This window comes from Neolamprologus multifasciatus, chromosome 23 (assembly GCF_963576455.1).
Source record: "Neolamprologus multifasciatus chromosome 23, fNeoMul1.2, whole genome shotgun sequence".
Lineage (NCBI taxonomy): Eukaryota > Metazoa > Chordata > Actinopteri > Cichliformes > Cichlidae > Neolamprologus > Neolamprologus multifasciatus.
Window position 1 is genome coordinate 41907930 of NC_140460.1, and position 27999 is coordinate 41935928.

Below are 27999 nucleotides of genomic sequence, written 5' to 3' on the forward strand. Positions count from 1 at the left end.
AGTTGAATGTCCCCCAAGGTCTCCCGATCTGACCCCCTTAGACTTTTATCTTTGGGGTCATCTGAAGGCAATTGTCTATGGTGTGAAGATACAAGATGTGCAGCACCTGAAACTACAGATACTGGATGCCTGTGCTGGCATTTCTCCTGCGGTGTTGCTATCAGTGTGTGACGAGTGGGAGAAGAGGGTTGCATTGACAATCCAACACAATGGGCAGCACATTGAACACATTTTATAAGTGGTCAGAAACTTGTAAATAACTCTTGAAAGAATAAAGTTACGTTGAAACCAAGCACACCATTGTTTTTCTTGTGACATTACCAATAAGTTTGATGTGTCACATGGCCCTCTTCCTATTGGAAAAACAAAAGTTGTATCCAAGATGGCCGACTTCTAAATGGCCACCATGGTCACCACCCATCTTGGGGAGTTTGCCCCCTCACATATACTAATGTGCCACAAACAGGACTTTAATATCACCAACCATTCCCATGTTATTACGCTGTATCCATAGAAATGGCCCACCCTGTACTCTGAAGTCAGGTTGACCTGAAAACCCTTGTCTTTGTTATTTCCAGCACAGACAACTGTAATTACTTATTAGAACGTCCCCATAGGTGTCTGAAAAGCCTCCAGCTGATTCAAAATACTGCAGAGAGTATACTGATGGGGACTGGGAAGAGAGTCATGTTTCTCTTATTAGCATTTCTTCTCTGGTTTCTTGTTAAAGCCAAACCAAGATTTCAAAAGCTTTGTCTTACATGCAGAAACCTCAAAACCAACCTTCATAACGTATACCTTAATTACAAAATCAGAGTGCTCTCCTGGAAAATCAGCTCTCCGGTGGGTTTTGTTTTAAAGGCGTACTGCCTTGACCTGTAAAATGAAGCTTCAAACTGTCCATTTTCATGGAAGCTGAAGCTGTAACTGAGGATGGAGGCTGAGAGTTGATGAGGGAACTCCTGTTTTTCCTCTCTGCCCTCCCTTTACCTTTCTACAAGTGCTTCTAGGCCCAGTATTTACTCTTTTTACTTATTATTACTTTATAAAAAACAACAACACTTGTATATAATATAATAATGATGCAGTCCAGTTCCTTGTGATCCATTCCAGTAGCTCTTGGAGCTAGAACGCAGTGCATTGTGGGACGTAGTATGATGGTGAAGTCAAGATGGCTGCGAAGCTCAGGCAGAGGAGAGAGCCTGTAGTAGGAAGGCCGTGAATGAAGTTTTCTATAGAAAATCCTTCGTCGGTGCCCGATCGGACTTAAAGCAGTGTGCTGTTTACGTTGGAGACAAGCCGCGCAGGACCTACAACACCCACAAACAGCAACAGGATAACAAACTGCTGGCATAAAGTCTCGTATGAATTCCGACGAGAAGGAGGACTGTGAGTGTGCGCCACCACAGGCCGAGACGAGCTCCGCCGGAGGAGCCGATAGGTGGGGATGCTCAGAGGAAAGGCTCGGGATGCTAGGACGATCGGTCAGAGCGGGGGCTAGTTAGCTGTTGTTGGAGGCTGTGTGGACGTCAGTGCTCCTTTGTTTCAGGCAACATATTGGGGCAAAGTTTATAGCAAGCACTGGTTAAATGAAAACGAAAGAAATCTGCCCGCAGGTTACTTTGAAGACATTACTTTTGTATGAGTAACAAAGTAGGCTAACTAGCATTTGCTGTGTTAGCTTGCTAAAGTGAGCGACAGATTGTCCCAGTGGCAACATTTTTGGGCTTTACAGCCCGTCCAAACTGGACTACAGGATTTAGGTTACATTTTACAAAAGAGATAAAATTAATTATAAACATAGATCATTACATTTACTGCGACCTCAGTCACTCTGAGTGGAAGCCAGTGCTTAGCTTTAAAAAGAGCGAATGTGGGTTTTCTGGTTAGACTGTTGTCCTCTGATAGACAGCTCGACCAATTTCCTGAGCAGGACTCTGACTTTGTTACCCCACAGCAGAGCCAGCAGTACTCTGAAATGTCAGTGTAGTCTTCATGACCTGTGCCGTGCTTCTTATCCTTGTTTGTTGTTCATTTAGAGAACACGAGGAGCCTGAAATAGAAAACCCAGAAGCAAGCCGAATGTAAGTCAAACTCATTACCTTTCATGTGTGGAGTTCATTCAGGAGCTTGGTGTTAGGGTCTGTCCTCACTTCTTTATTTCTTGTCTTCATCTTGTGTTTTGACTAAACGTTGTCAGGTGTATTGTTAGTGTGATACACACCCAGTTCATCCCAGTAGCTGTCGCACTGTTTGCTCATGATGTGAACGTTTGAAGGCTTAAATAAAACATAATGAAAGTACTTCAGGTTAAAGTGTTTTAATTATGCATGGAATTTATGGAGCTTTGAGTTTACATTATCAGTTGTATCTGTACCTGTGAATGTTTCAGTGTTTACCAGTACGACTGCAGCTGGAAAGCTGCCGTCTTCTGGACAGTGGTGTAATCAGCAGAATCAGAAGGTTTTTGTCAACGGCAAAGTTTGAATTTATTCTAAACGCTAATAATAAATCTGTCGTGACACTTGACCTGAAAGTGGCTGGAAATGCAACACGTCCAAAGCTCCATAAGCCCGAGCTCAGCATCCCGCCTGAGACCAAGCTCAGCTCTGGTGTTGTCTGTTGACAGAAACTCTTTAGTGATTCTCAAGTGGCAAAAGCATTGCAGTCGATCTCGCGTCTCCCATTATTTCCCATTGCACTCAGTGCTTTATGAGGATCACAGTGGATTCACGCAGTGCTTTTACCGCCTTGTGTTTTACCTCTGATCACAGGAAGCGAGCAGCTGCCAAGCATCTAATAGAGCGCTATTACCACCAGTTAACGGAGGGCTGTGGGAATGAGTCTTGCTCCAACTCGTGGTGTGCCTCATCAGTTGGCTTCAGCCGCATGGATAACAACGAGGCAGCGGTCAAAGCTCTGGAGCTCTACAAAGTCAACGCCAAGCTATGCGACCCACACCCTTCAAAGAAAGGCACCGCTTCCACCTACCAGGAGAGCAGCGCTCACAGCAACTCTGCGTGCAGCAACAAGAAGATGAACCATAAAGACATCCACTCTGTGCGAGACAATTTTAAAGGTGAGCAGATTGCGCTGTTCCACTCGTGCAGTTTGTGCTTTTACGTTTTTCTCTGGTAACAACATTTGTGTCTGTGTCTAGATGTAAATTACCTGACAGAGGAGAAGGTGTATGAGATCCTGGACACCTGTGGTGAAAAGGAGGATTACTCCCCTCTCATCCGAGTGATAGGCCGAGTTTTCTCCAGTGCTGAGGGACTGGTGCAGAGCTTTCGCAGGTCCAAACCGCACACCAAGGAGGAGCTCAAGTCTCTCCAAGGTAAGGACGAGGACAAGGACGAAGATGAAAAGGAGGCAGCTGCGAGTTCAACTACAGCTATGGAGGAGGATTCCCCCACCTCCTCCTCATCATCGAGGCTCGGCGAGTGCTCGTCAGGAGAAAACGACGTCCAAAAGCTGGCTCCCGATGAGGTTTCGGTCGATATCGAAGCCGTGCGAAGGGTCTACGAGCGCCTCCTGTCCAATGATAAAATCGAAGCCGCCTTCTTGAATGCGCTGGTCTACCTCTCGCCTAATGTGGAGTGCGACCTGACGTACCATAACGTGTATTCACGAGACCCAAACTACCTGAACCTTTTTGTAATAGTGATGGAAAACAGCAACCTCCACAGCCCCGAGTACCTTGAGATCGCTCTCCCGCAGTTCTGTAAGGCCATGAGCAAACTCCCGCTGGCAGCTCAGGCCAAGCTGGCCCGTTTGTGGTCGCATTACAGCGCCGAGCAGATCCGGCGCATGGTGGAGACCTTCCAGCAGCTCATCACCTACAAGGTGATCAGTAACGAGTTCAACAGCCGCAACCTGGTCAACGACGACGACGCTGTGGTGGCGGCCACTAAGTGCTTGAAGATCGTCTATTATGCAAACGTGCTGGGCGGCGACCTTGACATGGAGCACAACGAGGAAGAAGACGAGGAGCCCATTCCAGAGTCCAGCGACCTCACCCTGCAGGAGCTCCTGGGCGAAGAGCGCAGGAACAAAAAGGGCCCTCGAGTAGACCCGCTGGAGACGGAGTTGGGAATCCGTACGAGCGATTGCCGGCGGCCGCTCATTCCCTTTGAGGAGTTTGTCAACGAGCCTCTGAACGAGGTGTTAGAGATGGACAAGGACTATACTTTCTTTAAAGTGGAAACTGAGAACAAATTCTCCTTCATGACCTGTCCGTTCATCCTGAACGCCGTCACCAAGAACCTGGGTCTGTACTACGACAACCGCATCCGCATGTACAGCGAGCGGCGGATCACCGTGCTCTACAGCCTGGTGCAGGGTCAGCAGCTCAACCCTTACCTGAGGCTCAAAGTGCGCAGAGACCACATCATTGACGATGCTCTGGTCAGGGTACGTGCATTCAAGCTGACTTCACTGTCCCTTTGATTAGTTGGGTTTTGGATGGTTTCAATTTTATTTATATTGCACCAAATCACAACTACAGTCGCCTCGAGGCGCTAATGTTTGTGAACGTGTCTTCTGTGTGTGTCTGCAGCTGGAAATGATAGCAATGGAAAATCCTGCAGACTTGAAGAAGCAGCTGTACGTGGAGTTTGAAGGAGAGCAAGGTGTTGATGAAGGAGGTGTTTCCAAAGAGTTCTTTCAGCTGGTGGTGGAGGAGATCTTCAACCCAGATATTGGTAAGAAAGCATCGAAAGTTTAGTTTCAGAAGTGTCGCACATACACGTTGAGCTGCTGATGCTGGCTTAATAATTCACCTTGAACGTGGACCTGAGTGTGAAGCTGCGGCAGTACGTGTCTGATGTTTGGACTTTACCTCAGTTCAGTCCGGCTGCTGTCACGCTCCAGCTCTGTGGGCGATACAGTGCCGTTCACTGTCTGCCCGTTAAATCAGAATCCATTCAGATCCTTGATCGGAGTGATCTGGTCTTTCTTAGCATTGTTTCCAGTCAGCCCCCCTTTCAGGATTTCATAGTGTTACGGATTCAAATATTGAGGAGGGATACAGGAGGAAAACCCACAATAACCACACTGGTCCGGCCGGGTCAAGTCAAACGATGATTTAATGAACACACGCATGGGAGATGGACACCATACATCAGACAGCATCAGATCTCAATACAAACTCCACACACTCATTGTTTTATGAAAATCAGGGTATTAGAACGCCCCCTCATGCGTACAGATAGTACAATACAGTCAATATTGACAACTTTAGACACATCAAGAAAAACATTCTCTTCGTCTCGAGGACAGACACTGGCTCCAGCGCCTCTCCTTGGAGCCAACTGTCCCCTACGGAGACACAACATTACAGCTGCAAGGTTTTCCAAATTATCAAGTTGACCTGTATATAATACGCTGAGTCAGGGATACAATATTAAATGAAGGTTAGTTTAATGAACTACCATTACTTAAAAACTTAATAAAAAGATATAACTGAATAAAAACTCACAAAGAATCACATAATATCAGTGTTATGTAAGCGCGTGCAACCTCCTGGGCCCAAAGTCATCCCACACCATGGATCAGCCAGTCATAACGCTGACTGAAGTTTTTGACCTTTATTAACTCGGGCACAACTCTATAATAAGCAACAAACTGCCATATGTGTAAGGTGATCATGTTTACACCTGCAAAGAGAGATCATATAATTATTCTGACACCTGTAAATAAAAGATTAACACCAGGTTATAACAATCACTGTAATACAGAGGTTAAATGTAATGTCAATAGCTTCAATCAATGTTTAATGCAATGCTTATTAAATGATTCTGATATAATGATGATGCTACTGCTAAAAATGAAGTAAAACACCCCTTTTCACCCGACAATAGACATCGCTGCTGCACTGCTAACTGAATCTGGATCTCTGACTGGCTTTTCAAAGCCTCGTTTTAGGAAACTGGAAAGTAAAGTTTGTGAGGTTTCGTGTCCTGCTTTCTTCCACCTAAAGCACAGGTGTCGAACTCCAGGCCTCGAGGGCCGGTGTCCTGCATGTTTTAGATTTGTCCTTGATCCATCACAGCTGATTTAAATGGCTAAATTATCACCTCAACATGTCTTGAAGTTCTCCAGAAGCCTGTCAATGAACTAATAATTTGATTCAGGTGTGTTGAAATAGGGTGATATCTAAAACCTGCAGGACACCGGCCCTCGAGGCCTGGAGTTCGACACCCCTGACCTAAAGTGTGTCAGCTGTCATGTTATCGAACTGTCGCTGGTCAAAGTTGTCTGAAAGACGTCCTTCCAGACCTGAGAGGGTTCTCATGTTCCCAGTCAGGTCTAATGGAAACAAGCTGAGTAGTTTTTAGCTAGCTTGACAACAGACAAACACTGATAGAGAGCAGGGAAACTGATGTGTGTTGCTTTTTCCGTGTGCACATGGAGCGTCTCTCCCTGCTGCTTCGTATCCCAGGATTCACGGGCGTGTGCTGTTTTTCCTGCTGCAGGCATGTTCACGTATGACGAGCACACCAAGCTGTTCTGGTTCAACCCGTCGTCGTTTGAAAATGAGGGCCAGTACACACTGATCGGCATCGTTCTCGGTTTGGCCATCTATAACAACTGCATCCTGGATGTCCACTTTCCCATGGTGGTCTACAGGAAGTTGATGGGCAAGAAAGGAACGTTCAGGGACTTGGCTGATGCCAACCCGGTAAGCATCACCTAAGCAGCTGTTTGTGCTGTGCTTTTGTTGTTTTTCTTTCTAATTGATTTAGTTTGGGAGGAAAAGCAGCCATGTTTGTCATGTGACGTATGCTAATGCTGGTGTGATGCTAATTATAACGTGTTGCTTGTCCTGAACCGTTGGACAGGTTTTATACCAGAGTCTGAAGGAGCTCCTGGAGTATGAGGGCAGCGTGGAGGAGGACATGATGATCACGTTCCAGATTTCTCACACGGACCTGTTTGGGAATGCACTTATGTACGATTTAAGGGAAAATGGGGACAAGATTCCCGTCACCAATGAAAACAGAAAGGTGAGCTGAATCGTGGAGTCGTTTGTCCTCCTGCTTTTCCACTTCATTCAGCTTATCTGACCCAAACCTTTCTGCTGATTGTGATTTATTAAGAGGGCGGAGCTTTAGGGTTGCATGATCCTGTGGTAGCACCTGGGCAGGTCCTGAAACTGTTAGCATGGGGAATTATTGAGCTGGTTAGTGCACAGTCCCAGTTAGGAGCAGTCTCCCAGACATGGCTGCACCATGTTTACGTCTGGACTTCCCCCTGGGATCAATAACGTTTCTGTTTGTGTCAGCCTGTAAAAAGATGGCGGTGACATTTCTTCAGCCTTCTAAACCTGACGTTTGGCCACATTTTCAATATTTAAAGAGAACCTGAGGAAAGCTGCTTTGCAGCCACCACTCGAAGTTGACTTTCAGCTCACAAAGCGTCGTAGCTTCTCTTTGGAAGAGATTCGATGGCACTGATGCTGTTTAATGTTTACTATTTACAGCTGTCATCGGTGCTTTCTGGTAAAGCTTGATGCCTCTTTTCACTGGTTTAGACTCCATCTGGATGTCTTCCATTCGAATTGAGTAGCTCCTCAGCGTGCATGGGCTAGTTACAGCAACACGGCTAAAAGTCCCATTGTATGCGACACAAACACAACAATGGAGGTTGCCGAGGTGATGGGGACTCGGGGTGCACGGTGTTGCCATGGCATTATAAAATATTGACTGTGCACTATCCAGCTCTCATTGATTACAATACTGTACTTGTTGTTGTTTCCAGCTGCTGGTGGTTTGTTTTTGATAAAAATGGAAACACAAAGATAAGGGACCCTCAGAGCTCACGTTTGTTAAATGTTGTCACTGATGTGTGTTCATGTAGGAGTTTGTGGCACAGTATTCAGAGTACATCCTGAACAAAAGCGTGGAGAAGCAGTTCAAGGCGTTCAGGAGAGGCTTCCACATGGTCACCAACGAGTCTCCGCTCAAGTACCTGTTCAGACCAGAGGAGATCGAGCTGCTGATTTGTGGAAGCAGGGTGAGAGTTTTATTAATGGATGTTTGTATGTGCTAGTGATGTCATTCAGTCATTCATTCATGTTTGTCTCCCGCTGTAGAACCTGGACTTCCTAGCACTTGAAGAAACAACAGAATACGACGGAGGTTATAACAGAGATTCTCGGATAATCAAGTAAGAATCCAAGAAAACCAAGCTCAGCACTCTGTGTCTAATTTTTATAACCCAGTTCAAACTCCACACTAATCAAAAGCATTTTTATATCATCATAAAGTCACGGCCCACAATCAAAAGCAGTGGAGACCAGTTCTCACCATGTGGCGTCCAGCAGACGGTTACTCAGTGCTTCACAGTAGGGCGTGGTATCGCCATCGATTCGATTTGAATCGGGGAAATTTTGCTGCAGTCAGAAATATTATAATTCTTATCATTTATCAGTACGTATCCATATTTTTACATCTATAAAAAGAAAACTGATACTCGTGAGACTTTATTAAAGGTGTGAGCATCACAGCAGAGGCCTTTGTGTCAAAGTAACTGAGGATAAAACAGAAAAACATGGAGGGGATTTTCCTGTTCTGGGATTTTATACAAATATTCTGCAGTAAATCAAAAACAAAAGAAAACCATTAATCAACATGTGAACATGACCTGATGCTGCTGAAGTGAAGCAGAGCAAAGTTACACAGGTTTGATTACAGACACAGAGTTTTGCAATTTTGCATCATTTTAAAAAGTTTTAATTTGTATTGAACAGCAGAAATGAGGCTTTGTTTTCAGAAGTAAGTAAAAGGAAAAACGTCGGCCGACAGCCTGTAAACAACGTAGACTTGTGCGTAACAAGCAAGCAAATAATGAAGAAAACAGATTTTTAGACGAGAAACTGTGAGAGAGAGAGAGAGAGAGAGAGCTGTGCATGAAGTGTGATTTTATCCTGGTGGAAGCAAAACAGCAAAAGTCAGAGTGAATTCATGACGATGTTTATGTGAAGCCTAGTTTGGATCTTCTTTTGCTGCTGGTTCAGTCAATATTGTTTGGAGAGACATCAAACTAACAGCTTCAGAATCACCGTAAAAAGGGCGGTTGTTGAAATTTGTGAGGTTTAACCTGAGATTCTGGCGTTTCGGCCAAAATAAATTTATATTAAAAAATTGATTCAGGATTTTGATGAATCGATATCACGTTATCCAAGCCAGAATCGATTTTAATCGATAATCAAACCCAGCCCTACTTCACAGGACTGCAGTGTGGGAATATCAGCCAAACGCTGCCCACACTGGGTGTGTGGATTTAAACCTTCAAAACCAATGAATGATTCTTCCAGTAGTGACGTGTGAGGGCACTTGTTTCCTCGCCGATACCAAAAGTTCAGGCCGGCAACAAATGGGATTGTGTAGTTTTAAGGCTGCTGTGAATTCCTCTCAAACATCAACACAAAAAGCTGAGCCTAAATGTAAGTCCCTGTCCTAAATTCAGCAGGCGTGATGCATTTTTACAGCCATAACTTGCATGTCACTGTGACAGGCGGAAGAAGAAGTAGTTCCTACCAGTCATTTAGATCCTAACGATAAAGTCCACTGTGTTCCTGTTAATGATGGACTACAGATGTCGATATTTAATCTGAGAACCAAAACTAGAACATAAATATCTGCTGTTGGAAGAATCAGTATTTCAGTAACACAGTAGCTTCAGTAAAGTGTTAGATGGCTTCACTGAGGCTGTGTGTCTGTGGCTGACCATGGAGGAGCTCCAACAAACACCTGGAGCAGGTGAGACAGCAGAAGCATGAGCTGATGTCATCACAACATGTTTCCTGCTCGTCTCCATCACGCTGCTCGTCTCTGTTCCTGCACAGAGTGCAGCTACACAGCCTCTCAGCTTTTAACAGACCATAACTAGCAATTCCCAGCATGCAACTGGGCAAGTGGGAATGTGTTAATTGGCAGTTATTATTGTGAAGTTGATGAAGGAGGAGTAAACAGTATGCTATGTTGGCCCATTATCAGCTCCAGTCAGCGCTGCACAGCTCGGCCCAGCATTTCCACTGCATGCTCTCCTGCACCTGAGCCTGAGAACAGAATCGCCCGTTATTGTCACCGTACATGTGCAGCGATGTTGTGAGTGCTCCACACCAACTGTGCAGTAATAAAAAGTACGGATAGTAGATGCAGGAATAAATAACAAACATGAGAAATGCATCCAAACGAGGAGTGCAGCGGGCGCGGCGCGAGTGCAGTCTGTGTGACGGCGCCTCAGCGTCTGACATCAGCACTGCTTCCTCCTCAGCTGCAGCCTCGTCACCAGGCACAGACTCCACCTGAGAAAACATGAGTTTATTTTGGAAAATACGCAAAGACTGAAGCAGTTTTCTTTGACCTCGCTCACCGTTAACGTGTTTAAACGGCGCACACACGTCTGTGCATCTACTGGCTATGTTTTGAAATTAAATTCATATATATTTGATGAAGCTGTTTCCTCGTGTTTGTGTCGTAGGGAGTTTTGGGAGACGTTGCACTCATTTGGAGAGGAGCAGAAACGCCTCTTCCTACAGTTCACCACCGGCACCGACAGAGCGCCCGTGGGCGGGCTCGGCAAGCTGAAGATGATTATCGCCAAGAACGGCCCCGACACAGACAGGTGAGCCGCGGTCGTCCCGTTTCCTGTCCCTCTTCTGTTGTGGTGCACGTGTGTGCGCTCAGTCTTCCTGCACAGCTGACTGTGTCCTGGTTTCAGCTGCAAACATTAAGGAGTCACAGTGTTTAAAATGTGCTTATCAGGAAGTAGACGTGAAAGAACGTGGCTCATCGCGACTGGTAGAGTTGTCTTTTTTTTATATATATATATATATTTTATTAGTTTTTCTGTTTTCACAAATAGTACATAATTACATAACATAATAAAGTGAACAATTCAGAACCCAAAATAAAAACAACACACAAAAACGAATAAACAAAACAAAAACAAACAGACTGATAACTAAGCACAGAACACCAGCTCAGTTCCATCTAAAATAAATAAATAAATAAATAAAGAGAGAATACAATACAGTCCAATACCTGTGGTCCCAGTAGTACGCTGCAGTTTGAATCCTCAAGAGAATCCTTGTAACATAATATTAGAAACATCAGGTTCTCACACCTTAAAGAATTGATCTGTTTTTGAGTGCAGTTTACATGTAAGATATTCCAATGGCTCTAGATCCAACACTACTCTTTGCCAACCTTTAATAGTTGGTGCTTTTTCATAAATCCATTGGAGTAGTATATTCTTCCTCGCCGCATAGGTGAGAACACAGTACAATCTCCTATTATTCTTGGATATTAATCGCCGGCTGGGGAGGCCCAGTATGAGAGACAGAGGGTCCATCTCCATTTCAGAGAACACATTAGACCAATATTCTTGCAGTTTCAAACATGACCAGCAGCTGTGAGTTAGGGTCCCAATTTCTGTCTTACATTTGAGGCTCATGGGTGAAAGGGTAGGATTATACTGATGTCTGCGAGATATGGATACATGCATTCTGTGTGTGATTTTTTTTAACGGTGTTGCTTTGGTATGATTACAAACTGAGATTGATTTGGCTTAACTCCAGACATCCTTCCACTCTTCATCATCAGTTGCTATACCTAACTCCTTTCCCCATGTGCCTTTAAGCCTCTGTGACATCACTGAAGGTACAGAATATAAAGCCTTATAAAATATCTTCACTTTGTCTGTTAAAAATAATAATTTTTCAACAGGAGAGACTTAATGACTCACTAAAGTTAGTACTATGTCAAATATAATGCCTTATCTGTAAGTAACGGAAAAAGTCATGTTTGGGGAGAATATTTCTCAACCATTTGGTCAAATGGCATAACTACATTGTTGGAGAATACGTTAAGAATAATATAAGAATAAGTAAATAAAAATTTACTAAAATAAAAATTATTTACTAAAATAAAATAAAAATAAATAAATAAATAAAAAATAAGAATAAGTCCCTCAGTCTCTGGATTCCTTGGTAGAGTTGTCTTTAAATTCAGCTTATTTATCCAACAATATCCTTTTTCTTCATCACATGTTGTAAAACGATGAGGAAACTGATCAGTCATCAGTGCAGGTATCTCTGGCATGACTGTTATGAAGTGTGCACACACAGGAAGGATGAACCAGTTAAAGCTGTTTTTGTTGGACATGATTGTGACAGCAGCAGACACCACAGCCCTTTGTGAATCATGTATTTTGTCTCTGCACACACTCGGTGTCGCTGTGTGACGATTTGCTTCGTTCCTGACGTGTTGTCCGTGTGATGTGTGGTTTCTCGGCAGGTTACCGACTTCCCACACTTGCTTTAACGTGCTGCTGCTGCCCGAGTACAACAGCAAGGAGAAGCTGAGGGAGAGACTGCTGAAAGCCATCACCTATGCCAAAGGGTTTGGCATGCTCTGAACCCCTGCTCCCAACAGACTCAGAAAGCCCATAAACCCTGCCCTGCCCTTCCTGTATCAGACACAATCTCAACGGTGACCAGACAGGCCAGAGTATGTTTCGAGGAAAAGCAAGTGAATAATGAAAGTGGATACGTGGTTCTAATAAATCTCTCTAATAGATCCGCTGCTGTGCCTGCATCATCACACATCAGTGTAACCGTAGAGACCTCCTCGAGTCCCCGCTCCCACATCCACACATGTGAATGTGCTTTCTGTGTACAGAAAGGATCATTTTCCTCGTTATTTATTTGAAGGGTCACATTTTTCATGCCTGCCTGTTGTGATAAATGTAAAAGAATTAATGCAAATACAGGACGACGCGTTTCCAACTCGATAAACCCGACGACAAACTCTCGCCCACAGCTCCCACAGAGATTTAGTTTAGTGTTCGCTACTACATCGTATTCCCACTGACCATTCCACTCTAGCGTAGTCATTGCTCGTCGTTTCCACCCGGTCTGTTTTGAGGTGAGCGCGTGGAGAGATCGGGTCCAGGACGGCACATCGGATAGCTTGTTCTCCTTCTCAGTTTCGGGCCTTCTTCCTTTGGGGGACATGCAGAGATGTGTAAGTGCACTTAGACATTTTCAGAATGTTTGTTCTTTGGTCACAGGTTGCCATTATTGTTCGTTTTATTTCCTTGTCTGCCTGTGTTGAGGATTCTAAATAAAATCAGTGTTTATATATCAGTGCATACCGTAGCCACGCTGTGAGGACGTACACATGTAGACCAGTCGCTGAGAGTCAGACACTCTCCTTGTGCCAACAGCGGACAGGTAGAAGCCCAGCACGTACTCGGTGTCGTAGAAACGGCTCACGCTGCATAGCCCCTCCCCCCATACGTCTGCAGACCTGATAAAGCTTCATCTGTTGCTGTGGTTACACCTGGAATCTAACGAGCCATCCTAGTTCACGGTGACGTGAGTCTGGAGTGTAAAGCTGATGAAACATCTCCCTAATACCATCAGGCGACGCGTAAATGTCTTCTCGTTCGCATCCAGGAGCCATGAGGCGAGCTCTCCTCTCAGTTTGTCTCTTTGAGGGTGAAAGAGGCCGTGCTCGCCGTGCTCGCCGTGCGCCTGCTGCCGCTTTGTTTTGTAAGCTGTGGACCTTCACACCTCTCTGTTTACACACAGATAACACAGGTGTGTCTGCTGTGACCCGATCAGTGAAACAGGTGTAACCACTGTGTCTCTAATAAGGACTGTGAAGTCATTTCCCCTCAGAACAGCCAACGCCTCCTATTTCGAACGCTTTTCCTCCTCAAAGGTCAATAAGCTGCGTGATGTTCTCGTCTCGCTGCTTCAAACTTCGGTTGTCTTTTCAAACATCCCGCTGTTGTCGTGTAGTTTGCATATCCATCCTGTGACACAGTCGGCGACGTCATCGGGTCAGGCAGCACGAGCCGTCACACAGAGGCGGGCTTACAGCAACGCTTTGCCCAAATCGTTGACATCACTCACTTGGAAGTGAAAACGCCACTTTGGCAACAGCTCGTGTAACCATGGTAATAAGGGTACCATGTAAAATAGCTGCTCCATCAGCAGACAGTTGTTTTAAACACTTGATGTCATCGAGTTGCATTAGTAAAATGAAACACAAGCCTGTGGCTGTTCGAAGACGCCGCGCCCCCTCAAATCTACACCCATGTGTGCAGGAACACGGAGACGGGGTGAAGGATTTGCTAAACCTGCAAACTACCTGGATGTCTCACTTACAGATGAGTGGTTGTGATCATTTGGACAAACTGGACGTAAAACGCGCACGTGAAGCTTGCTGTCGTTGAAAGCTTTCCTTTGTGTGAGCTCACAGCTCCTACACGCAGCAGGCTCAGGTGTCCACGTGCGTACTTCCTTATGAGGTGCTGGGTGGTGTTGCTCTGTGTACAGAGACCGTTTGTGGCGTGTAACGTGACCTCGCTCCTCCAGTCGCTGTGGTTAAAGGTCACGGACCATGGACCCGAGTGTGTGGACTGCATCACGTCTATTGCCAGAAACCATCTTTGAACAGAGAGCTCTTAACATCATATAACCCTGCCTTGTATCTTCTCTCTGGTCATGTGACCGTACCTGCAGTCTGGTGAAGCTGTTCAGAGCAAACGTGTTCGTTTGTGGCGGTTGGCTGGAGGTGGGGGGTCTGTGGTTTGTCCCTGAGACGCTGATGTACCTTAAAGAGGAGCGCGTGGAGCACCACGATGCCCACGACGTACCACTGAGAGCACAGTGCTCAGAGCACCACCCTGAGCCAGTCTTTATCTCCTCTCCCTCATCAGCTACTCCTAAACTAGTTTAGCCTTCGTCTGAGTCACAGCACTAGGAGTGCCTCAAAATGTGGACAGCACTTGGCAGTCACCACAGTGCACAGCGTGCGTGCATTGCTCTACGTACTGCAGTAACGCTCACTCATGTGGAAGGCTAAGCAGTGCAGCCAGGTGTAGTTTCAGCTGTGTAACCTTACCCGTACCTCCATGTTTTAATGCTGAAGACGCTGCTTGCTGCACACGTGAGCCGACTGCAGGTTAAGGGGTGGACCTGTCTGGGAACAGGAGGCAGATTCCCTCAATTGGTTCAATCAACAGTTAAATTCTCCCACATAGAAACAGGTGAAAGGCTCAAAGTATTCATTGTTGTGAAACATGCTAAATAAAGACGACTGCTTTTTTCCAACAAGCCTGATTTGACTCCACAGGTTTCTTGGTGTCCTGATTTCAGAGCAGGCCCAAACGTCACGCCACAAGATGCAATAAGGCAAAGTGTGTGGGATAAAATCTTTTTTACTTTCGATGAGCAGGACACGGTTCCTGTTAGGTGTTTCCTGTGGCACTCGATGCCTCGTTCGCCTGCTCACATGGATCGGAGACTCGGGGTAAGGATCTTGTCCGAGGATATTTGTACCTCCGGAGCTGCTCTCTGGGTGACGTTGGAGGGTGGACATTCTTACATTTGGGTGGGTCAATGAAATGGTCATTTTGGTTGGTTCTAATGATGGGGTATACACAGAAATGTGCTTGTTGCATTCTTTTGAAAGCTTATTCGCGCTGTGTGCTGGACTGTGTTTGGAAACAAGAAGCAGGCAGACAGCAATAACATTTTTGTAATTATTACAAATAAATGCCAGCTGTAGTTGTTTGTATAGACTGGCATCGATTTAAAAGACTGCATGTGTAAGTATGACTTTATTCCTCACTCCAAAAAGTTCAGAGAAGAATCAGGATCACATGAAGAGCCAGAAGATGATGACACAGCCAGCAGAAGATCTGTGGCAAGTTCATCATATTCAGTTCCTTTATTATGAGTTCATTTTTTATAGTAGGAAAAACAAAATACAATTCTCAAGAGAATGAGGAAATCCATCAGCAGGCAGCTAAAGATCTCACATGGACTAATGTCCAACCATCCATCCATCCATCTTCTTCCGCTTATCCGGGGCCGGGTCGCGGGGGCAGCAGCCTAAGCAGAGAAGCCCAGTCCTCCCTCTCCGCAGCCGCCTCCAGCTTATCCGGGGAACACCGAGGCGTTCCCAGGCCAGCTGAGAGATATAATCTCTCCAGCGTGTCCTGGGTCTGCCCCGGCTCCTCCTCCTGCCCCGAACACCTCACCCAGGAGGCATCCTGGTCAACTAATGTCAACACTGTTAATCATACATACGACATAAAAAACCACTTTAATATTTTGGAACAACACAACTTCTTTTCTTTGAAATAAAGCGTGCAAACTCTTGCTTACTAAACTAAAATTGCTCATGTAGTAGATGCTTCCTCAGTGACACCTGCGGAGCTCTGGAATCTAAGCTTTCGCTGCCTCGTGCACATTAGTGTTCATGCTGACTAAGATCACAGGAGCCTAACTGATCAGATGTTGAATATAAAAGCAGAAATGGAAATCATAAACCCTGGACTTCAGACTGAAGCCTGCGTGGAAACCTGCAGCTCCTGTAGTCATTCCCCACAGACTCAAATTTCAGATGTGAAAATGACTTGTAAAAAACAGTTTTGGTGTCTATTATTTGTTGTTGAGGTTTAAAGTTACCAGATGTACCAACATCTGCAGTCTGCATGGCCCTACTTCTGCTAACATGAACTTGAAGTCTCTGCTCAGATTGAGGCTTTGGAGCATGTTTCAGGGGAAAGCATACACCACTTCTCAAGAGTTTATTGTCACTTTATTATTTTTTATTTATTTACAGAAAGCACATTTCTTTATATTTAAAATAAAAATGTGATGATACATATTTTGAAATGCTTTTATAATATAATATTTGTGTAGGTGTACAGAGGCCCATTCAGCAGATATGTTCCAGTGGAACCTCCTGATCTATGTTCATCATGGTAAAGGTCTGCCTGAGCTTCAGAAAAAAACTGTTTTCAAAAATATCAGCACAGCAGTTTGCAGCTGTGCTGAAGGATGAGGCAGTCAGTTAAGAGCAAGAAAACAGTTACCAGTTTGATTCCAGCTGCAGACACGAATCCGTTCAAGGTTGCATCTGGTATAAAACTCTTGTCAGTCATCTCAGAACACCCAGAGGCGAAGCAGCAACAAAAAGCAGCTGTTAAATCTCCAGATCTGGTTGTAGTTTCAAATCTCTCTCACACTTTAATCACCAGAACTGAAACTTATCAGTGTGGTCTTGTTCTTCTAAATGAATGTAGAAAATATTCATAAAAGGTCCTTTTTAGAATTCTTTTGACTAATTGCGTCCTTCAGAAGAGTTATTCTGATCACAATAGAAGGTCCTGTATGTGCAAAGCCCAGGTCATGGTGTCGTTGCTGAACGAGCCACTCTGGGATTCTGGGCAGAGTAGTAAAGAAAACGTTTCCCACCAGTATTGGTTGGACGCTCACACCGATGCTAAAATAGTGCTCCTGCTTGACTGCTGCTGTCGATTGGTGGCAGTTTTGCTTTTATTCCAGGTTTGTCCCTCCACATGTTTCTGATCATCGCATGCAGCCTATTATTGTTATCACTAACACAGGAAAAGACATAATGATCCACGTGGTGGTACGACCCATTGTTATTGTCTATGTGTGGAAACATTGTTTGAGGGCAGTCTTATTATTTTTGCATCTTTGGAAGTACTGGGCGGATGCAGTGTACTGCACGATCTGATATCCTCGTGTTGGTGTTGTTCCCAGATCATCATACTAAAGGTTGTTCCAGGATCAACATTGCAAGTGACCAATCAGAATGTTGTGATGTCATACTTTTGCGTCTTCGGGAAAAACCGGCGTAAAACAAAAAACTGTACTTAAGCTGCGAGAAACCGCCTTTGTCCGCCGATCAACGGACCCTAACCCTGACCCTTTAATAAACGCTAAGCAGAATTGATATTGTCCTTGCAACATTGGAATTTCATAAATGCACGAATGGGTTGGTGCGCAAAAGAATAACGTCACAATAATGTGATTGGTCACTTGCAATGTTGAACCTGGAACAACATTTTCATGATGATCTGGGAACAACACCAACACGAGGATATCAGATCATCCCAGTGTACTAGTCCCTGTAATGACGAAACTCCCTAAGTAGCACTGATGGCCAACCTCTACTCATCTACTCTGAGGGTTCTGAACTGGTTTGATAAATTACTGAGGCGCTTCTTGAGTTTACGCTGAGAGGAATCGTATTGACTTGTCAGCTTTCGAAATTTTGCTGACATGATTTCGAAACTGGCTTCAATCCGATCGACTTTGTTCTCCAAGTCTTTAGCATCGGTAGCAGCGACAAGCGACTCATCTATGAGATTGTCTTTCATCAGAATGGCCCTGCCTTTGTCCTCCAGAGCAGTCTTAGCATCAGGATACTCCGTTAGTGCCTCCATGAGATCATCTTTGGACAGGGCAAAGAGATCAGAATAGCCCACGCTTCGAATATTAGCTGTTCTTCGGTTACCTGCCTTACTACCTTTGATCCCAAGGATGCTGATTTCTCCAAAATAAGCTCCGTCACTAAGGACCACAAACTGGGTAACACCATCATCTGCTACTACAGCGAGCTTTCCTTCTTTGATGATATACATTTCCCTACCAATATCCCCTTTCTTACAGATGTAATCCCCAGGACTGAAAACTTGAGGCTGGAGCTTCAGGACCAACTCAATAAGCAAACCAGCTTCACAGTCTTGAAAGATGCGCACTTTTCTTAGGGTTTCCAGATGTACGTTAATGGCTATCTCTGCCTTCAGCTTGTCTGGCAGATTTTTTAACACCTGCTTTTCATCGCAGGTTTTCCCCTCAGTCCACAGGTAGTCAAACCACTTCACCACCCTCGCCTCCAAGTCTTTAGTGACCTTTCGAAATTGCATGTACTGCTTGATAGAGTCGATCTTCGCCTGGAACTCTACACGTGCAGCATTCATGTTGGAGATCATGGCTCCAACATTTCCAACAATTGTTGCAAAGATCAAAACCCCAGTTAGAAAGTCAGCCACGACAAAAAAGTATTCCACGTCTCGGACCGGCGGCGGTGTCTCACCAATAGTGGTCAAGGTAAGAGTGGACCAGTAAAAGGAATAAATGTACTGTCTGGACAGCTGAGAAAACCCTGGCTTTTTTGGCCCGGGGTAGACCCAAGTGTCTGTCCCAAAACCAAGTATTTTTGAGATGGCAAAGTACAGGCACCCGTTCCAGTGGATGATGATGATGATGTAAAGTACAAGATTAGCGATTCGGAAGATGTTTGGAAAATTGGTTCGTGTCTCAGTCCGGTCGAAGAACTCAAAGAGACGACCTAACCTAAAGAGACGGTTGAACCTCCACTCTGGGTTGTGGATTCCCATATAGAAGAAAGCAATGTCAGTAGGAATCAGTGATAACATGTCTAACTTGTACTGGGGTGTCTTCATGTACTTTTCTTTCAGGATCTTTTCATCCTTTACAAGAAGTCCTTGCTCCAGAAAACCTATTGACAAACAACAAAACGATAGTCATTATCATATACGGTATTGAAGATTTTATATAGTGACAAATTGAAAAAGTTTCCATCAGTACCTGTCCTGGTTCTCACAAAGATGTCCAAGCAGTAGAAGGCATCTGACAAATAGTCCAAAACCAGCCAGAGTGTTGAATTTTGATACTGTAGCTCATTAAAACAAGCTCTGTATGGAAACAAACCACGACTGAGACCCATGAACACTAACAACGATAAGAGAAAATACTAAATACATGAATTCAAACCTTGCCACCAGGAATATCAGATTGTAGAACACTGGGACAGATATTGTGACCAACCAGTAGTAATACATATCCGTGGCTGGGTCCATGATCCACACCTCCTTCCTAAATGAGAAGAAGTTCCCTTTTAATTAAAAGTATGTATTTTTTTAAAAGCTTAATTTTGGTAGTAGTCACAGCCGATCTGCAGCCTGGTTCATGGATAAAGTGTATATTACCTAACTGATTGCAGAGTAGTTTCTGGAGGTTTCAAGGAGGTGCACATGCAAAAAAGCAGTCCTTCATATGTGTTTAATATGTGCGTTGAAGGACATGTCCTGGTCAAAAATGACTCCAAGGCTCCTCACAGTGTTACTGGAGGCTAAACCAATGGTACCCATAGTAGGCATCTGCTTAGATACCATATTTCTAACATTTTCAGGGCCGAGTACAATAACCTCAGTTTGATCTGAATTAAGAAGCAGAAAGTTAGCGGCCATCCAGGTCTTTATGTCTTTAAGACATTCCTGCAGTTTAACTAATTGGTGTGTGTTATCTGGCTTCATGGACAGATAGAGCTGGGTGTCATCTGCATAGCAGTGTAAATGTATGCTATGTCTTCTAATGATGCTGCCTAGGGGAAGCATGTATAATGTAAACAGAATTGGTCCTAGCACTGAACCCTGTGGAACTCCATAATTAACCTCAGTGTGTAAAGAGGACTCTCCATTTACATGCACAAATTGGAGTCTATTAGATAGATATGATACAAACCACTGCAGTGCAATACCTGTAATACCTACAGCATGTTCTAATCGCTCTAATAGAATATTATGGTCAACAGTATCGAACGCTGCACTGAGGTCTAGCAGGACAAGCACAGAGATGAGTCCACTGTCAGAGGCCATAAGAAGATCATTTGTAACCTTCACTAAAGCCGTTTCTGTGCTGTGATGAACTCTGAAACCTGACTGAAACTCTTCAAATAAACCATTCCTCTGCAGATGATCTGTTAGCTGTTTGACAACTACTCTTTCAAGGATTTTTGATATGAAAGGAAGGTTGGAGATTGGCCTATAATTAGCTAAGACTGCTGGGTCTAGAGATGCTTTTTGAGTAAAGGTTTAACTGCAGCCAGCTTGAAGGCCTGTGGTACATAGCTGATTATTAGAGATAGGTTGATCATATTTAAGATCGAAGAATTAATTAATGGCAGGACTTCTTTGAGCAGTTTTGTAGGAATGGGGTCTAAAAGATAAAACTTTACAAGGCAAACAGCCTCTGTTTCCATTTTGTGCACCATTCTTCACAATCTTTACATAAAATAAAATAAATAGATCAACGTTTTGAATGCTGGATTTGAAATTACACCCAAAAGCAAAGATAAAATTGTCTGGATGTTCCTTTAACACAACATCAAGTTTTGAGCAGTATGATTAAAATGGTATTATGAGCGGTTTTTGCAAACTGTATATTGAACCATTGGTGGACTCTGCAAACTCTTATGTGGATAACCTTTGCTCATATTCACACAACCTTTTCTCTAATAGAGATTTTGTTATTTCAGGCTTAATATTATGAAATTCACAATATTCCTGTTTGTTACACCCCCAAAAAGTATGGTGTACTTACGGTTCTTCCTTTTTCTCGTCCTTTTTGGCGTCCTTTTTATCATCCTTCTTTTCATCCTTTTTATCATCCTTTTTGTCGTCCTTCTTTTCATCCTTTTTGTCGTCCTTCTTTTCATCCTTTTTGTCGTCCTTCTTTTCATCCTTTTTGTCGTCCTTCTTTTCATCCTTCTTGTCGTCCTTCTTTTCATCCTTTTTGTCGTCCTTTCTGTAAAGTTCATAAACAGGTAGGGGATGTACTCTTAATATCCTCTGTTTTCCTGACATTTTCATCATCTTCTATCTCCTCCTGTGTCAGAATCATCCTCTTCAATCTCATTTATATAGCACCAAATCACAACAACAGTTGTGGCACTTAGGTGACTGTTGATACAGTAGCCCAAAAAGCTTCTAATAACTGGCGGAAGCTGCTAGAAGGTGGATCTCATCCTCGTTTTTACAAGCTCTAGCTCAGAAATGATGTGCTTGTCAAGGGGTGCGTCCTGTCTTTAACCCCAGTGATCACCAGACAAAATGACGCCTGAATGACAGTTAACAGTTTAGTATAAAAAGTCAACGCATGAGAATAAAAGAGCATTAAATTCAACTGAGTTCCTTTGATACAGTCTCAGTATATTGAGAGTAAATGTCATAACGAGGGAGCTGAGAAGGTCACATTGACATGCTAAATGCTTCTTGACACACTTCTAGTCTTTGTCCCACGTTTAGTTTGTTTGATCTCTAAATAAAGTCCTAAAATCAGCCCTTACACTCCGCCTGAGGGCGGCCTCTAGTCTAACTCAAGAATAACACACATCTCTGTCACAAACATCCTACGCTTGCCTTTGATGGCGACGATGCGTTTAGCGATGAGACCTCTGCTCCCTGATTGCTCAGCCCCGAATCAGACCCTCATCTGAACAACACATTTGACGCAGCACTGATTCGGCTGCCTGAGCTGACAGATTTGTGGACAGCTGTAGAAATTGTACACGGACGTGGAGAATTTCTGACTCATCAGTGAGAAGATCAGTGTTGGGGAGTAACGGAATACATGTACCGCCGTTACGTATTTAAAATACAAAATATGAGTAACTGTATTCCGTTACAGTTACCGTTTAAAAAGGTGGTATTTAGAATACAGTTACTTTGTTGAAATAAATGGATTACACGGCGGTACTTCCCTGTTTCATATTGTGGCGGGTCAGGACTGTTTGGGTTTTGTTTGACAGCTACGTTCTGTTGTTCCAGGCAGCGTTACGGTTGCCATGGTTACAGGGTGACGCTCTCTCTGCGTGTTTCCTGGGTGAGAGAGGCCTTTTTGTTGTTGTTGTGCTAAGCTAACAGGCAGAATGTTACAGGTATAGCTCTAAAGAATGTAGCATCATGGGCAGTGTAGTCCGTGCTGCAGGGAGAATGGACTGCCATACACGTTATGTGTCTGTGAGCGAGGGAGGGAGAAAAAGGAAAAGTACGAGCTGTCATCGAGCAGAAACGGGAGCTGGAAGCATGTAAATATAATAATAACCACTGCAGCCAAGAAGAGAGCCTGACGAGCCCAGTTGTAAGTAAGCTATTAAGACTCGACTGTACACCGTGTTCGTGTTTTCCTCTGAAACAATAAGTTCTGTTGGAGCAGCCTTTCAACGCCTCTCTCTGTCTCTGCTAGCAAAGTTGACCCAGACAACAAAGTAAAGCTAGTTTTCAGCTACGAGCCGACACAGAACCCACCGTATTAGCCAGAGGTCCCTTTACTACGGTTCGGAGCCGCGGACCTTCAGTAACAATAATAAATCACAGCAATAGTACATTCATGTAGTTGTAAACAGCATGATAATATATTAAGTAATCCAAAGTATTCAGAATACGTTACTCTCATTGAGTAACGTAACGGAATACGTTACAGAATACATTTTGGGGCATGTAATCTGTAATCTGTAATGGAATACATTTTAAAAGTAACCTTCCCAACACTGGAGATGAGAATAACGACGTGTGAGAGGACGTCGTCTTACCCGTCATTGTTGTTGCAGTTGTTTGTGTTCTTTGCGGCGAGGACCCGTTGATCATCGCTGCAAGATCGATAAATCATTGCATGGATTTGCGACCAAGGAACAATTTAAGAATAAGCACAGTCATAACGGGCAGCAGGAAACCAACAATGGGAAGATAAACACGCATCACACACACACAGGTTAATTATGAGAATGGGGTTTGAACACGTGAATAATACAAGATCATCTGTAAATACATGCAACACGTGTCAGCGTGTCCACAGTGGGAGCGTGTACATGAGTGGCACAACACAGGAAACCTTTAATTCATTTGTGTTTCCTGACATAAAGACGATAGCAGTGCCACCCTGCTCTCTGCTGCAGCTCTCAGGACATTTTGTATTGCATGCATCCACTAACTCCTTCATACTCTGCTCCCTGCTGCTTTGTTTTATTCAGCTTTGTTGTGTCAGAGCCTGGAATCAGATTCCTTCGTCCTCTGCTGTGTCTGACTGAGTTCGTGGAAATCTAATTGTCAAACAGTTGAAACTAGTTGTGTTTTTATCACTTTTGAAAACAGCACATTGGTGTTGAGTCCATTCAGTATAATAATGTTCTGTTGCAGCTTCGGGTTGAAAGCTCACCTGTTCCCCACGGCGCCGTCTCGTCTGCTGAGGACGGGCTCCGCAGGGCCGATGCTGCTTCTTCCAAAGTGCATCCTTGATGACTACCTCGAATGAAAAATCCAAGTGACATTACAGGAAAACACGACCTGCACTGAGCCTGTTTCACTGGGTCCAAAGCTGCATACAGGCTCTGAGGTCAAAGGGTGCTTTGCTCATGTGCATGCAGCCGTCTTAATTAAAGTGTGAGCACAATGAGCACTTTAAATAGAAGTAAATAACTTTGTACATTTTGAAGCCAAAGTCCCACATTCACAGCACTCGTTCGGCTTGGTAGTGTGATTGAATTCAATTCAGTTCATTTCATTCACACAGCGCCAAATCCCAACAACAGTCAGCTCAAGGCGCTTTATATTGTAAGGTAGACCCTAGAAAACCCAACAATCATGTGACCCCCTATGAGCAAGAGCTTTGGCGACAGTGGGAAGGAAAAACTCCCTTTTAACAGGAAGAAACCTCCGGCAGAACCAGGCTCAGGGAGGGGCGGGGCCATCTGCTGTGATTGGTTGGAGTGAGAGAAGGAAGACAGGATAAAGACATGCTGTGGAAGAGAGACAGAGGTTAATAACAGATATGCTCTGCCTCCCATTCTACTTTTAAATACTCTAGGAACAACAAGTAGGCCTGCAGAGCGAGAGCGAAGTGCTCTGATAGGGTGATATGGTACTACAAGGTCATTAAGATAAGATGGGGCCTTAGTTAGGTGTGTGATTTTATTTGCTTGGTTTTGGGGTCTTTCTAAGAGTCACATAGTTAGTAGTTACAGTTAGCAGTAAGTGTATTTCATACTCTTCAGTTGAATGTGCTTCTTTCAACATTAAATCATGTGTTTTAAAAACAAATGTGGACTTGTGTGCTAAACATGTCAAACAGACAGAAATTATATCAGAGCAGCTGAGACACATTTTTTCTAAACACCGGGTCTCTGTGGCTTTTAAACCCCAAAACACGCTGCGCCAAAAACTGGTCCACCCCAAGGATCGGGTCCCCCGACACAAACAGAGTAAGTGTCAGGATTTATACATCGGGGAAACCAAACAACCTCTGGCTACAACACAGAAGAGCCTCCTCGTCAGGCCAGCACTCTGCAGTCTATTCACACCTACAGGCCAGTGGACACTCTTTCAATGATGAGGATGTAACATCCTGGACAGGAAGGAACGCTGGTTTGAGGGCGGAGTCAAGGAGGCCATTTACATGAAAAGGGAAAGACCATCTCTGAATGGAGGAGGGGCCTAAGGGTACATCTGTCACCATCTTACATGCTGTGATTGCAGCCATTCCCCAACTCTCTGTGAATGGTACTCATGGTTATTGATCAGTGGTTGTTGATCAATGCTCATGACCTCCCAGCCCATTGTTCCTTCAGTGGGCTGGTTTCAGTCATTATGCAAATGTCCTGTTTATAAGATTGAAACCTGCAGCTGAGACTGAAGACGTCACCTGATGATGACGAAACGTTTCTCCCACTGAAAACATCCAGATGAACAGAATCAACTTTTGGGAGAAATGAGTACAAACTGCATAAAGAGATAAATGTGGTTTGAGGATGAATAAGAGGAAGATATGTGTGTGAATGGGTGAGTGAGGCGTGCTGTATAAAGTGCTACAAATCATCCATAGCCAGTAACTGTTGGATGTTCAGCAACATATTCTGTTTTATGTGACTTGTTTCTGTCTGGAAACTATAAATGTTTTCTATCTATTCTGTATCCGCCGCCCCAAACATGTCAAAGCAAATGGTTGGATGTTACTTCCTGTAAAAATGGGTTTTTTCTTCTCACTGTAACCAAGTGCTGAAGCTGTCCGATTGTTGTGGTTTTCTCTGTGCTTTGCTTTACAGGACAGATAAAGACCTGTGGAAAAGACTCACAGATTAATAATAACGATTATGTAAGTAGTGGTCTATAAATAAAACTGAACCAAATGTTGAAATGTGAGATTATAAACTGTAGCGTAGTTTCATTTCAAACCTAAGGAGCAGAAACGTCCAAACACATCTGACCTCAGCTCTGAAAGCTGCTCTGTCTCTGCAGTTATTAGAGAGCATGCTGATGAAGTCTGTGGCTGATCAACAGAAACATTTGCAGCCTGGGCTTCATACATATTTCATTTCTGTAGAAAATGTGTTGCATTCACATGAAATCAGCAGAGTCTGCGTTTAGTTTACGGAGCAGCAGATAAAGAGCTCCTCTCTTTATTTAGCCTCGTTGGCTCTGCGTGTTCTTCTTTAGCTCAAATCCCTTCACTCCCAGATCACAGCAGCTAAAATTAGAGTTTCAACCTGACATTTAAGCTCTAACTCTGGGCAGTTTTCTTTGTGCGATCACTTCTTATTGTGTAAACTTACCTGAATGTGAGAGATGATGATGCTGAGCAGCTTCAAGCTGTGAAGGGAATTGAAGACGAGCGTGGAATAAATCCCACGTCGCTCAGGTTTGTTTCCTCCTTCAAGAACCGAGCCGAGGACACCTGCTCACGTACTTCTAATGCAGAGTCATGCTTTATGGTGGATGAGCTTTCCCTGTGGTGTGGGAGACTTTCTGCCTCTTGTGCACTCTGCACCACCTCCCTGCAGAAGATGGAGGGAGGGGGAGGAGACATGAAGGAGTCGTTTTCTCTGCATACAAGAATCACCAAAGACAAAGAGCTGGTGACACGTCGGTGACAAACCATCGTTTTTCTGGACTTTGTGAGTCCGAACTTCACAGAACTTGTTGAACTCGTTGAAGAGGCGTCACTGCAGCAGTGTGACATGAACAGTGTGTGTTAGTGCTTCAGTGTGTTTGCTTATGAATCCCACTGTGACTGTGACTGTAGCTTGTGCTGGTGTAATCTTCATACATTAAAATGTTTTGACATCATTTCCTGCAGGTAGAGAGTAGAGACACGTCACAATAAAGAGTTACTCTTTATTTTTATCCCTTCCAGTCTGAGTAAATCCTCTTACTGCGTGGACGGCTAAAGTAAAACATCAGACTCCACCTGCAGCAGGGAGGAGCAGCACCTCCGGCAGCAGCTCTAATCTGAGCTGGACCGCGAGCTCGCCGTCTCTGCTGCTCGAGTGGATGTGACAGACGGCTGCACAGGACAGTCATCACCTGACTGAGGTCTCCATCAGTGAGGTAGTGGCCGTGTCTGTGGCCTCACATGAGGAGAAACGATGCAGCTGTCACTGAAAGACGTGCTCGAGTGTGTGTGTGTGTGTGTGTGTGTGTGTGTGTGTGTGTGTGTGTGTGTGTGTGTGTGTGCTGCAGCCACTCAGATTAGGAGCTGTAAATGAGATTGCAGTTAAGCTGTTGATGCCTTCTGGCAGACGAAGAAGAAGAAGTGATGATCAGAGTTCATGTGTCTAGTGGCAGAAAACGTTTCATACCAGCAGCTCACCACGACACACTGCTGTGTTCAGTGTTGACCAGTTGAGGGACCTCCCTATAGGAACTATAGAGGCCGTGTCTACCAATAAACAAAGCGCTGCAGCTCAAATGAAACTAAGTGTGAGTCCTGGTGCTTCAGCAACTATCAACAGCTGGTCTGTAAAAGCAGGCCGGCTCTCTCGCTGTCATCTCTCTGCTAATTCCCAGACCTGCTGATGTGTTAACAAGCTGCTGACAGCCACTCGTCTCACTCACTAATTAAATTCATTACAGCCTCAGTGGCAGCTCCACCTGCGTCCCCAGAGGAGCATCCTGCATCATCATCATCATGTGCCTTCATACGAGACCTTCCAGCTTTGCAGAAACAAGAAAACACACGTCTAAATAATCAGCACAGCTGGTGAAACCTGAACTCACACAGATTTATTCTGTGCTGCCAAGAACACAAGTCCAACCTGGTTCGCAGAGCACAGCCAGGTTCTCCTGTAGCGTCAACAGACACAAACCACTGATCGAGTCCTGAGTCTCCTGTTTCCTCCTGCCTGTAGCTGCTGAAGTCTTTGCACACGTCAGTTATTTGGTGCAGACTGAATCTGTGTTGATGCTTTTCTGTGTGAATCTTCCTGATTGTGTAGCAGCGCGTCACAGGCACGGACTCACGGAGCGCTGCTGCCCTCTTGTGTTCACAAATAATCAGCAACACATCAGAGGTTCCCAAACTTT

General features: G+C 44.4%; 2 protein-coding genes across 5 annotated transcripts; one reads left to right on the forward strand and one right to left on the reverse strand.

Annotated features, from left to right (window-relative positions):
• The first annotated feature begins 1128 nt into the window (after nt 1-1128).
• LOC146492406 (ubiquitin-protein ligase E3A) lies at nt 1129-25364 on the forward strand. Of its 3 annotated transcripts, none has more exons than XM_085151522.1 (12): nt 1129-1441; nt 2040-2084; nt 2775-3079; nt 3161-4413; nt 4559-4703; nt 6477-6682; nt 6843-7007; nt 7861-8016; nt 8096-8169; nt 10489-10632; nt 12306-21441; nt 23225-25364. In XM_085151522.1, the coding sequence occupies exons 1-11, from the start codon at nt 1365-1367 to the stop codon at nt 12424-12426; spliced, it is 2691 nt and encodes an 896-aa protein (XP_085007648.1). In that variant the 5' UTR covers nt 1129-1364; the 3' UTR covers nt 12427-21441; nt 23225-25364. The 3 variants fall into 3 exon arrangements, with proteins under 3 accessions (XP_085007648.1, XP_085007649.1, XP_085007650.1); XM_085151523.1 differs by having other exon boundaries at nt 12306-21417; XM_085151524.1 differs by lacking the exon at nt 23225-25364 and having other exon boundaries at nt 1129-1389; nt 12306-13949.
• LOC146492407 (cyclic nucleotide-gated channel alpha-3-like) lies at nt 16653-27997 on the reverse strand. Of its 2 annotated transcripts, XM_085151525.1 has the most exons (9): nt 27732-27997; nt 27532-27630; nt 26250-26767; nt 23861-23943; nt 23238-23294; nt 21248-21451; nt 19640-19741; nt 19454-19560; nt 16653-19364 (listed from the first exon to the last, which is right to left on the reverse strand). In XM_085151525.1, exons 4-9 carry the CDS (start codon nt 23932-23934, stop codon nt 18010-18012), a joined length of 1899 nt encoding a protein of 632 aa, XP_085007651.1. In that variant the 5' UTR covers nt 23935-23943; nt 26250-26767; nt 27532-27630; nt 27732-27997; the 3' UTR covers nt 16653-18009. The 2 variants fall into 2 exon arrangements, with proteins under 2 accessions (XP_085007651.1, XP_085007652.1); XM_085151526.1 differs by lacking the exons at nt 27532-27630; nt 27732-27997 and having other exon boundaries at nt 23861-23947; nt 26250-26981.
• Between the last annotated feature and the right edge of the window lie 2 nt (nt 27998-27999).